Source organism: Phaethon lepturus, unplaced genomic scaffold (assembly GCF_000687285.1).
Source record: "Phaethon lepturus isolate BGI_N335 unplaced genomic scaffold, ASM68728v1 scaffold1463, whole genome shotgun sequence".
NCBI lineage: Eukaryota > Metazoa > Chordata > Aves > Phaethontiformes > Phaethontidae > Phaethon > Phaethon lepturus.
In genome coordinates, this window is record NW_010531012.1 from 461 (window position 1) to 12,684 (window position 12,224).

Here is a 12,224-nt window from a genome sequence, read left to right on the forward strand (position 1 = left end):
TGGGTGAAATCCCTCAGAAATTGGCAATTCAGTGAGGAAAGAGATGTTAAAGTGGTGCTGACATATGGATACTCACAGCTTCCAGCTTCACCATCGTCTCCATCTTCTTGATGGGAACCTCAGGCTCCATATTGACAATGATCTCCCCTGTGGGGCGAGAGCGATGGGCCCTGTTGGCCATTGGCAGATAGCCATTGAGATGTTTAGCTGGACAGATGACAGAGAAAGAACAAGAGAATAGGATAGTGTAGAGGAGAAACTGAGAGCTCAGGTGAGATCTTACAGGATTCATGCAGGAGTGATGTGTGACCGCCTTGTTCAGAGAAGAAGAGCAGAGGAAATGAGCACAGACTCTTATAGCGTGATTAAAAAACCCTTCCATAGCAAAGGAAAGCAGATGATGAAAAAGGATTGTTTTTTTTTTTCACCTGCACCAACCTCCAGAGGAGAAAAGGCAGAGAAGATGATTGCCCTGAAAATATGACCTGGCATGGACACAACCGCAGGTCCAGACCTCTGGCTGGAACCAGGGACAGCCCTTGGCAATCCTCCCACAGAACTCCTGTCTCTGCCCAGCCAAGAGTGCCTCCGCTTCCACCAAGGACTGGGAGGAGATGAGCAATTCCTGTGGCTCAGCAAGCCCTCGGCTGCTGCGCTGGGTGCGGGGAAAGTGGGGGTTTGATGGTTTTTGCTGGGCAGAGATGGGGTGGTGGTTGGAACTGAGAGGGTGGCCTCAATCTGTAGCTTTCTAGTCTTAAATAATAGCAGAAGGCATGGAGCATGGGAAATTCACCTCCCAGTCTTGAGGAACACTTGGGGAGTGTAGCGTCATGAAATTGCAGAGAAGTTAGAGGTGAACGAGCCTTTCTTGTCTTACAGGTATCGGGGGGAGCGCAGTTTTTGCAGTGAGACCAACAGATCAGAAAATTAAAGGGGAATCATGGCCTCACACCCTGTACCTTCTCACCCCCTTGACCCAAACCCTGAATCACTGCTTGCGTGACCAACAAGCAGGCAATGTCCCATAGTCCTTACAACCCATCTCCCTCTTTTCTATGTCCCTCTGCTGCATGCAATGCCCCCCGCAATGACCCATACCAGCCAGCCCCCCGTGGCCCAAGCCTGGTACCTGTCATATTCCAGTGCTGGGCTGTCTTATCTGGTGGGCGGTAGATGAACTTTCGGAGGGAGCTGACGGCGTGGGACCCCACCAGGGTGTAACGCCCAAAAGCCCTGCAGTCCACCACCCGGATGTTGAGGGGTGGGTGGAGAAGCTCATTCTCTGGGAGGTCCTGGGAAGCAAAGGTGTGATGGTTATCAAGGGTTGGGTGTGGGCTGTCTACTTTGGTGGTTGGAAAGGCCACTACTAAAGCAGGGATCATGTTGGAGGAGGAGGTCTAGAGCAGCTCCAGCAAAGCATGACTTGGGAGGCCTCAGAGAAAGGCCATCACCAACTGGGATGGAGCTCCATTGCTGTGGGGAAACTGAAGCAAGGGGTTAGGTGTCATGGTTTGGGCTCCAGAAAATCTGGGTTTCAGTTGAGGGCTCGGGGCAAGAGGAAACACTCACCACTTCGAACCACTTGACCAAAGTGCTGAAGTTGGGATTTTTCTTGTAGTTCTGGATGAGGGCTGACTGGACCCCCTTCCCAGCACACTCAATGTCCACACGGGGCCGGTCCACCTGGGCCAGGTTCACTCTCTTCAGATCCCTCAGCCCCCAAAACAAGATCTAGGTCAGGAGGAGGAGAAGGAAGAGCACGAATGTGAGAGGAACTGCGCCCCTGGCTGGAGCCAGGCTAGAGTCACGGGAGCTGGTTCTCCATATCCCCCAGGAGCAGAGATCCTACTGCAAATGTCATTGCCCAGGCAGTGGTGGATCCCTGAGGTATCGTCTCCTCCTCCATGTGGCTCAGGGTTGCAGCACAATCTCTCTCTGACACCCCACCCCATGCCTGAACTGCAGTAGCCTAAGATCTCCAACCTGCTGCCCTCAACACTCCCTTTTCTGCCTTTCTCCCTTTCTAGCCTTTTTCTGCCATGGGACTCCATAGAGCAGTACCAGACCAGCTTTGTCCACCCACAGTGGCTCTTCATTCGGTGCTGGCACCGTTTATGTGAAAATGATATCAGTATCACTGGGGAAACTTGCCTCTCCCTTCTATATGATAACAGACTGCCACCACAAGCAAAAGTTCCCCTAAACTGAGATTTTTCCACCTCCTGATTCCCCATGGCTGTGTTCACCTTGCACATCAGAGGAATTTATTTATTCCAGCTTAAATAAAATTAAAATTTATTTAACCAGCTGCAAATGTGTGGAAGAGCAGGAGCTAGGATCCTTTTAGAGACCTGGAGATTTGGTCAGCAGCATCTCATCTAAGCAGAGGTACCTACAGCCGTGGGTGAACTGTGCAATGAACGTCACTGGCTGCGTTGCCTGGATCACCACCAAGACACCCAAAGGAGAGGGGCCCTGATTGGATCCATCACCCTTTAGATACCTACAGGTACATGAGAGGCATCCTGCTCTTGGTGGCTGAGCTTGGTGGGATGCAGCTCACCTGACCTAGGGGACTGCTTCGGGTGGAGATGTATTACCTGCGCGTCTCATGTGCCCTGCATTGCATCTCAGCCCAAGTGCCATTTGCTGCAGGGCTCTAGACTTGCTACGGTGCCCGCATTTGAGACAACAAGGAGTCATCCAGTTCCCTGTTCTTTTAGGGCTGCCGCAGCCTCACTCCCTGTGCAGCCAGTACAGACAGATGCCTGCAGCGCAGACGTCTGGTCTTGGTGCCCAGCTAGTCATCAGAGCCTCAGAGATCCCTCCTGGCCTTCAAACACCCATGGACAGGCTCTCTTGCTCCACATAATACTGAGCATTAAAATTTGGTGCTCCAAGGCAATTACCTCCACTCTGTATTTACTCAGCACTGGCCGAATCCCCAGTGGCACTGGCAGGATGGGGCCCCGGTCCATGTCTGTTGGGCCGTCGATTGGGGGCAGGTCTGACTTGCCCCCAGGGCCAATCTGGAAGAGATGCAGCTGGGATTAGGATCTGTTCCTTTGAACTGGCGAAGGGAAGCTGGTTTTGGTAGTCTCAGCTGTAACTGGCACACCCTGGTCTCATGCATTGGGTCTGTGTTGTCTCAGAGGGTGCAGGAGCAACAAGGGTTGCTGAGCATCCTGTACCCTCCAGGTATTTTGGGAAAAGGCACACACATGAGCAGAAGGTGCTGGGCAGTGCTGTGCTTCCACACGGGACAGACCCAGCAGCAACGCAAACTTTCAGCCCACCAACGCATCCCAACCCCAGGGCTGTTCCTTTTCCTCCTGCAAGGAGTTGCATCCGCCTGGGCTGGGTGTGAAGAGATGCAGAAATGGTTCAAGAGCTTAGCCCAGGAGCAGGTTTCAGGTCTCGTTTCCAACCCAGAGCAGCAGGGAGATCAGATATCCCATGTGAGCCAGTCCCTAGAGAAACCACCCCACTGCAAGGAAAGTTGGGGATAAAAAAGGGCTTGGACGAGCACCTCCTCTGGCATCAGAAACGGGAAAACCACCTTGGGGAGTGGGACACCAGGCTCAGCAGCAGCCTGCAAGGCTGCCCCAATCTCACCATCGTCACGGGGCACCTGAGGACATCGCAGACGGACAGGTATGTAAAGGAAAGTCTCCTTTGAGATAAAGGGGAGACCCCGAGGTGGAGGGAGCATGTAGCCCCCAAGGGTCCACCCTCCTCCCCAGGCCCTGCCTGCTCCTGGCGTGCGTGGACGTGGGGCCAGCCTGGGGACCACCGCCCCTGGCTGGCGCTCAGCTGCGTTAGAGGTGCCTGCGGCAGGTTGGTCCTTGTGCGGCCAAACCCGCCAGCACTGCGCTGAGTTTTCTGGGGCCTCTCTCTTTTCAGCTGGGACATCTCATGCCCCTGCACACCCGGAGGCTGCTGAGACACGTCCATACAAATACAACGGTTTCAGTGGAAAGGAGGCACGAAAGCGGGAGGGTTTAACCCTGCTACCCCCAGAGACTATGCGCTAAAATTTCACCATATTTTTTGGATGCTGCTATGAATTCACACCCCTCTTTCCTGAGACCTTCAAATTGGCATCTCTGAGAGCGCCGAGACTCCCATTGGCATCTCCTGTATCCCAGTGATGGTGCAGAGTTTGGGCTAAACACAGCACTTTAGTGGGGTGTCCTGTCCAGCACGATGCCTGGGACTGTCTTTTCCAACCTGATTCTAGCAAGAGATGGCAGGAGCTGCCCTCTCACTGGGTTAGTAGCTGTGCTAAACCCTTCTAGCTTTTCTAGGATGTATGAGCTACCTGCTCTTTGTAGCACCTAAGATATATAAGCATGGGTTAAGCCCTGCTCCCTTGCAACCCTCCATCTCATCCAACCATTTGATGGTTGGACTTGATGATCTTAAAGGTCTTTTCCAACCTGATTCTGTGATTCTTTCCATCCCTCAGTCTGGGGTGGCTTTGGCCAGCTGGTACCTGGAGCAGCTCGAAGGCAGCCAGCAGGTCACCGGCTGTGGAGTTGCCCCGGTAGATCTGGTAGTACTCCAGCTGCGGGGGGAAGCGTGGAGGGCAGTAGTGCTCATCCGACATCTTCACCACTGGTTTGGCAAAGGTGCGGCCCATGAAGTCAGCTTTGCCCTGGAGAGGTGAAGAGAGCACTTGGGTTTGCTGACCCAACATGAAGTCCTCCAAGTTAGCCCCACAGCTCTCCCCATTGTGGTCAGAACAGGACCAGCCCACTGGGCCTGGGACACCGAACCTCAGTGACAGCTTTCACTCCCGGCTTCTTCAAATAAGGTGAAAGAGGTGGCCTAGGGCTGGGACAGCAAGGAGGCCAGGGCTGAGCAGGTAATGTCTCCTTGCCTCCAGCCTCACATAAGCTCTTGCTTCACTCTCCAAAAATAAGATATCATTAAGTTGAGTCTGATATCTAATAATCAGCAGAGACTGCTCATGCCATGGAAGATGTTGGGGGGAACCATCTTCCAAGGGTCAGGAGAAAAGCTCCTTCTCACATCCTCTGCACCATCTGCCTTGCCTCCGACTCAGAAGTGATTGCAGCATCTAAATCGTAAACATTTCCCTTTGCTGGGATTCATCTTACCACTGTGTCCTGGTCATAGATCTCAATGACAATTATGGGAGGGTCATCCCGCATCTCATGAGCTTCTCCATACAGCTCCACATTGTTGAAAACCAGCAGCTGGTCCCAGGTCGGGCAAAGGGTCTCATTGAGAACCTGGAAGAATGGGAGAGGGACTTACTGCTCCAGCCAGAGGCTGATGCCCTGGGCAAGGGCAGCAGGCAGGGCGTTGGTCTCAGTTTTCCTGCTCCAGGATATTAGCAGTGCTGGGGTGGGCGATGCCTTGGAAATATTTATTTCAGACATTGTGGACAATGTACAGGCTCCATTACTTTTAGAATAGTTACCCCAGGATTCCTTTATAAGCAATGGAAAGAAAACAACATTTTTATGGTGCAATTTGTCTCTTCCTAAGGTGTATGGCTACAATAGATGAGCAGCACTGTACCCTTTAGGGGTCCTTTTGTCTACAGCGGTTATTAAGAGAATTAAGAGCGCTGTGACGCAGTTGCGTACACTACAGCTCTCTGCAGTCGAGTAGGTATCGATGTCCTCTCCATGCAGCGCTTTGGCTTGCAGCTGTTTGTTGGATCAAAGGGTGTTGGATCAAAGCCGGTGCTCTACAGATCGCAGGGCTGATGGGGCAGGAGATGGGATGATCCGCAATAGGATCTGAAGCCTGATCTGAAGGGAGGGGGAACGAAGGGTCTGAAACACCGTGCGGATCTTGACCCTGGCAGCTCGCAGTGTTCACCCCTCGCTCTGGTGTTCCTATTTGCTCTGCGTGATTACCTACTTCTTTCTGTATAATCTGGGTGAAACAGTGCCCAGTGATGGGGCAGCCACGGGGATGAGCTCTGGAGAATCAGCACAGCCCTGGCCTGTCTCAGCCATGTGTCAGGCTGCAGCTCCAGTGGGCTGCTCTACATGTTTTTGGACCAGGAAGCCATGGGGTAGCTCCCAAGAACTCTTCTGAGACAAAAACTCCAACAGCAGGCAAGCAGACCCAAATTATTCGCAGTGCCCACCAGTGGGAATGCTCCGGTATCTCCTAACCAGGCAGGTGAACCACAGCCACAGGGATGTGGGATAGCTGGTGCAGGGGGACATGTCGTGAAGGTGCTCCTGGGGAAGGGGGTCCTGGAGACAGTCAATCCCCAGTGCTGTGGCTGCTTTCCCACCACAGGACCCCATGTGGGTGCTTAACCTAACCATTAACCTAATCCTTGATCCACTAGCAGTCGCGAGACCTGTGGCAGGGGAGCAGGACGGAGAGCTGATGGGACACGCAACGCTCTCCAGGTCAGGGATGGTGTTTACCTCTGTGCACTGGCTCTGGGAGATGAAGAAGACTCGTGCAAAGGGGTCTGAAAGGCCACTGCTGTCGGCTGCAAATAAACTCCTGGCTTGGTACATGTGGGCTCGCAGCTGGAAAACCTGCTTCTCTGCAAGGGAGAGGGGAGGTGAGGCAGCTTGATAGGCAACCGTGGGGCTCAGCCTGCAGAGTGAGGTCCCAGGGGCACGCTTTTGGCCAGGGGCAGCACTGATGGAGGATACAGGCTCAAAGCATGAGTCCCGAATGGATACAGACTTCCTCGGCATCCTGCCCACCATGTGCAGAATAACCAGAGCTATGAACAGGGTAAGGAAGAGGGTGCACAGTTCCCACACTCCAGCTCCCCATGGGAGCAGTGTGAGACCTCAGACTGGGACGACTGGAATTATTTTCCCCTGAGGTCCTGGAAGCCCTTAGTCCAAGTGGTGTCCAGCCAGGCTCCCTCCTGCCCTCTCCATGTCCTGTCCCCAGACCCACTGCAGGCAGGAAGTTCTTACTGGTGTAAAGGAGGCTGATGGGCGGGAAGGAAGGCAGATTTTGGCCTCTGGTGGTCTTCTTCTCCTCAAAACCACAGGGCAGGCCACTCAGGAAGTCTTTGCGCTGTTTGTTGAGGCCCAGCCACAAGTACATCTCCATCTTGGCCTGAACTGTCCAGCCAGCAGGTCCAAAGCCCCTCTTCCCAGGTAGCTGGGCACAAAGGACAGAAGAGTTTACATGGATATAGGGAAAGCCTTAGAGATGGACTGACCACCTCTTGCAGCATTCAAATCCTTCTGGTGCATCACTTGTACTGCTGCCCCTTAAAACCAGGGACCTCATAATTTTGGATCATAACACTACCCTGGCTCATGCATTATCTTCTTCCCACCACGCTGGCTTTTTCTAAGTCAACATCCTCTTTTGTGGCCAGCTGGATCAAACATCTGTCTCCTTCCAAACATTTCTCACTTACCGGACGGGGTAAGATCAGTGGTTCACAATTCCTAGCAGCAGACTTCCACCCCTACCAGTAGAGTATTGGGTCTGTTTTGCCTAGTATTCAAGCCCCAGCAAAACTGGATACACAGCGCTCTCATCTTCATCTCCCATCCTCCCAGTCTATCCTTCCTCCATCTCCCTCCTCTTCGCTGCAGTTGCCCCAGGAAAGACAGATCGGCACCTTAAGGAAGATGGTCTTCACTTTGGCGCAGTCCTTGCCCATCTCCTCATCCACAATAGAGTAGAGGATGTCCTTGGAAGGGATGCGGGCGTAGGCAATGCGCTTGTTGTTGCTCATCATCCAGATGAAAATGTCGGGAATAGTGTGCTGGGGCTGTGAACACCAGCGAAGAGCCCTGTCAGTGTCTCAGCTCTTTCTGACCACTGAGGCACCAGCGGGGCTGGAGGCCTTCTGAAGGCAAATTCAGCTGATGCCACAGGAGATGGATGTACCTATTGGGACATTAGGGCCATTGAAATAATTTTGAGCCTCCCACTGCAGAAGCTCATCTGCTTAAGAAAAGCAGCTCAGAGCTAAGGACAGCCAGGACAGCTGACCCAGATTGGCCAAAGAGATATTCCCTGGCATATGATGTCAGGCCCAGTATGTAACTGGAGTTGGCTGGGGGGCAGGAATCGCTGCGTGGGGATGGGTTATCGATCACCGGGTGGGGAGCAATGGCTGCATTGGGCATCACTTGTTCTTGTACATTCCTTTGTTGGTATTATCATTATTGTTGTTGTTGTTTCCTCTTATTTTGCTGTCCTATTAAACTGTTGTTATCTCAACCCATGAGTTTTTTTTTTCCAATTCTCTCCCCTGTCCCACCATGGCGGGGTGGTGAGTGAGCAGTTGTGTGGTGCTTAATTGTTGGCTGGGGCTAAACCACAACAGCTCAGCAGGGTGAAGCCTAGCAGGACAGAAACTGGGTTTTACATTTGTTCTAGTTAAAAAAAAAAAAAAAAAAAGGATTATAAGACTACAGATTGTCCTTCTCTCTTCATTCAATGGCGATGGGGATGGTGGGGCAGGGGCCATACCTTCATTCCTTACTATGGAACAGATTCTCTGCCTGGACAGGTCCCATCACACCTTATAGTCTGGTTTATGTTCTGCTGTTGTGAGTGCAAGCAAAAGAAGGCCTGGCTGTTATAAGGGGTACGTAGTTGAGGCTGGGAGCCTGCCACGGGAAATGAGAACAGGAGGTGCAACAACTACAGCTCCCATGAGGGCCAGTAACCCCCAATGGCTGACCCAGTCCTAAACTGTAAAAATATCAGATGAATGCTGTATTTTTCTGAAGGAAGGAAAAAAATATTTCATGACACAGCATCGCTTTGGAAATGCTGTGAGCAACTCCAATATACTGGGTTATTATCTCTTACCCGTGAGCTGGAGGGAAGCAAGACTACACTGCAGCAATAAAAATTAGATGGCTTGAGTTCTGCGAGAGGACAGGGCTTTATCCCACAGCCCTTTGAAGAGCTACTCGCTTTAACAGCTCCCTACCTAGCCAGGATCAGAAACAGCTCCCTGCTGCTGACTTCAGCGCTGTGTGGACCTTCTGATGACTGATGCCCCAGGGAACTGCATGGCTTCACCGTGGCTGAGACCGGCAAAACTGCCTTCAGCTCAGCTGCAAGAAGACTCAGCTCTGTTACCGGCTGGGAAGGACTCTTAGATTTGTTTTAGTGCTGACTTGTTCCAACCCAGCAGTGCCTGGGAGGCATGGGACACCACGTAGGCTTGGCGTGGGTTAGTCCTTGCACAAGACCTGTCCTACTGGGACCTCCTCTGCCTACAGGGTTTGCCCAGAGGTCTCCATCCATCCCAGGCTGCTGTCACCGTTGCGTTGACAGCTAACACTCTCTCTATGTGCGGAGGGACTCACCTCGTCCGCCAAGAACCGGAGTTTCTGCAGGAAGTTTTGCACCAGCTTCATCTTGTCTTTCATGGTGTTCTTCTTCACCTGCGACCGCAGAGTCGTGGCTTGCTGCCCCATGTTCTCCTGTGGTTAAAGGAGAGCCCAGGACACCACATTAGCAAGAGCAGACTGGAGCACAAAGAAGGGAGCAGCACCTGGCAGGTCCCCAGCATCTGGGAGAGGGTGGTGAGGAGGCAGATGCATCCCGGTGACGGTACCTCTGACACCCCTTGGTCAGCCTTGGCAGGGTGCAGGAGGGCCCCTGACGGTACAGAGACCTCCGTCCCAGCGGAAGGTGTGCAGGACAGAGGTGCCAGCTGTGCTTCGGGCATTTTGGGGTGACTTCTAGCCTGGTGTTAAGGACAGCCTCTCCCCTTCTGCTGACCCTGCTGTAAGTCAGCACCTGACAGCTCAGAAAAGGGGACGTGGAGGCTTTCGCACGCTGAAGCCGTCACGCTCTAGTATGCAGCTGGCTACAGAAGCTGGTGTCCTTGGCCGTGGCAGCTGGATAAGCCACCTGCTCTTTGCACATCCGACTCCTTTGCAAGGAGCTGGGCTACCAGCCCCAAGCACCTCGGCCATAACCATCCCCGGAGCAGCTGTGCTCTGCAGGGTTCCCCTGAATCACTCCTCCCCGCTGTCCTCAGCTGCTTGACAGCAGTGCAGCTCCTCCTCTGCACTCCTGGATTTCTTTCCAAGGCAAAGCAGAGTGTGGTGGAGGGGAGGCAGCAGCGTGGACCCAAGTGTGGAGTCTCAGGCTCCTCTGCTAAGAAATAACCCCCAAACCCTCAATTCACAAAGACTGGAAACCAGCACGCCTACGGACCAGATTCCCCACTGCATTGACAAGGTTCAGCCCCCGCTTATGAACCCTCCTCCCTGCCCGGCCGAATCCCACTTACCAGCTCCCGCATGCAGGACTTGAGTCTCTCCCGGTCCAGCCTCGTGCGGGAAGAGTGGTGCTGGTCCTTGTCAGCCAACGTCACGAAGCGCCTGGTGGAAAAGGCTGGCAGCATGAATCCCACGGGAGCCCATGGGATGGATGGATCTCTGCCAGCAGGAGAGCAGCCCACTGGAGGGAAACGCCCTCGTTCCCCCCCCAGCCTGCAACGTAATCGTGGCCAAGTGGCTTATCTGCACCCAATGTTGAGTGTCGTGCATGGGGAGTAGGTGCCGATCAGGTACCAGCCTGTGGAGGCCACAAGATTGAGGCTTTCACCACTGGTTTGGGGTCTTTGGGGTGCAGATGTAAGCACCACCTCACCCTTGCTCCAAGCCAGAGGGCAGCTGCTGATACGGCACTGTGCCAATGCAATTAAATGCTTGCTCATCACCCGGAGGATAAGGCAAGGAGAGCTCATGCTCGTGGCCTTGCCCATAGGCCCAAGAGAGCAGTGTGCCACCTTTGCCCACCGTTTACTCACAAGCACCCATTGCTCAGTTCCTCCAGGACCCCTCGGAGCCGGCGCTCCGGGTGCGGCTTCTCCGTCTTGATCATCTCCTGCACGTCGTTCAGCCCTTCCTCCTGCAGCATCAAATGGGGGGAGTGGTGAGGGGTCGGTGGGGCGAGGTCCCACCTGAGGTCCAACCCTACATAGAGCAGCCCTGTGGGGGCTGCCAGTGGGAAACATCTGCTGCTTCTCCAGAGCTGCCGGCCTTAGAGCTCAGGTCTGGCAGACATTTAGCTGCAGGGACCTAGCTCTGGGTGATGGCAATGGCTCCACGGCTCTCCATGAGACTAGTTGGCCAAGGTCCACCCCGTCTTGGCTGGACCTGCCAGGCTATCCCTTTGAAGATCCTGCTGTGACCCTGCCAACATGGAGCTGTCACAAAGGCTCTTTGGCAATTAACTGAGACTATTGAGGAGGTTCGGCCACAGGAGTGGCTCACTCCTGCAGTCCAGGGGGACGAAGCCTCCCCGCCCCTGCTCCCTTTGCTGGGGACACCTAGGTCTGACCCACAGAAAATTCAATGAGCTCCTAGGATTTGGACATTCGAACTGTGGAGCACTTAGCACTGGGAAACTTCCCCCTTTCTGGCACGAGTTTGCTAATAGGTCCTCGTACTGCTTGTCCCCGCTTTGTGACAAGCTGTGGAGCTGCACAGGAAGCCTGGATGTGCCTCATGCCAGCCCCATGCCCCAAGCTGCCTCCCTCCCTTCCTCCCCAGCACCCACTGACCAGCTTGTCCGCAATCTTGTCCATGATGTTGGCATTGTACAACCTGCGGCGCTGGTCCTGCCACCAGCTCTTGATATAGATGCAGGGTTTCTTCTCAAAGTATGGCAGGTGGAAGTAGTTCCTGCAAGAGGAGGCAAGAAGAGATGCTCCATGGTGGTAACGTTCCTGGCCAGGAACAGCCCCTGTCCCATACCTCTGCTGGGGAGGCAATGCTGCGGTGAGGAGGGGGCTATAGAGGCGGTCAGGCATCGAGAGGGGGGCTGAGGTGAATTGCACCCTGAGGGACAGAGGCTCCAGCTCTCCTAGGACCCTTGCCAATGCCAGACCCAGGGTGGAGGGGTGCAGTGCCCAGGGGTTGCAAATTTACCACCTCTGACCTGGTGGCCCAGAGAGAAACAAGGGAAGCTCCTACTCCATGACCATGACCGCGGCCCATCGGAGAGCAAACATCTCCAGCATGCAGCAGCGTGAACAGGGACACAAGAGAACCTGAAGCATTAACACCCTTTTCTGAATGCTGGTGAGCATCTCCTATAGACCCTGGCCTTCACAACAGGAGGAGGTCTCTGCCCTTTGCCGAGCTGACAGGTTTCCATATGCTGGTGGGATGGAGTGGCAATAGGATCACAGAGTAGAATCACAGCAGGGTCTGGGTGGGAAGGGACCATTAAAGACCATCTAGTCCCACCCGTGCAGTGAGCAA

At 53.8% G+C, this 12,224-nt stretch overlaps 1 protein-coding gene across 1 annotated transcript in view; it reads right to left on the bottom strand.

Moving 5' to 3' along the window:
- Nucleotides 1-76: 76 nt before the first annotated feature.
- The window catches only part of LOC104618735 (otoferlin-like), a gene marked incomplete at both ends in the record, with an annotated part of 27,714 nt that continues 15,566 nt past the window's right edge, over nt 77-12,224 (bottom strand). The window contains 13 exons of the mRNA XM_010284408.1: nt 77-207; nt 1,130-1,292; nt 1,570-1,731; nt 2,910-3,029; nt 4,496-4,657; nt 5,124-5,258; nt 6,423-6,547; nt 6,936-7,125; nt 7,598-7,750; nt 9,309-9,425; nt 10,244-10,334; nt 10,766-10,866; nt 11,522-11,642. Of these exons, the coding sequence (XP_010282710.1) occupies nt 77-207; nt 1,130-1,292; nt 1,570-1,731; nt 2,910-3,029; nt 4,496-4,657; nt 5,124-5,258; nt 6,423-6,547; nt 6,936-7,125; nt 7,598-7,750; nt 9,309-9,425; nt 10,244-10,334; nt 10,766-10,866; nt 11,522-11,642 (1,771 nt within the window). The remainder of the gene's footprint in view (nt 208-1,129; nt 1,293-1,569; nt 1,732-2,909; nt 3,030-4,495; nt 4,658-5,123; nt 5,259-6,422; nt 6,548-6,935; nt 7,126-7,597; nt 7,751-9,308; nt 9,426-10,243; nt 10,335-10,765; nt 10,867-11,521; nt 11,643-12,224) is intronic.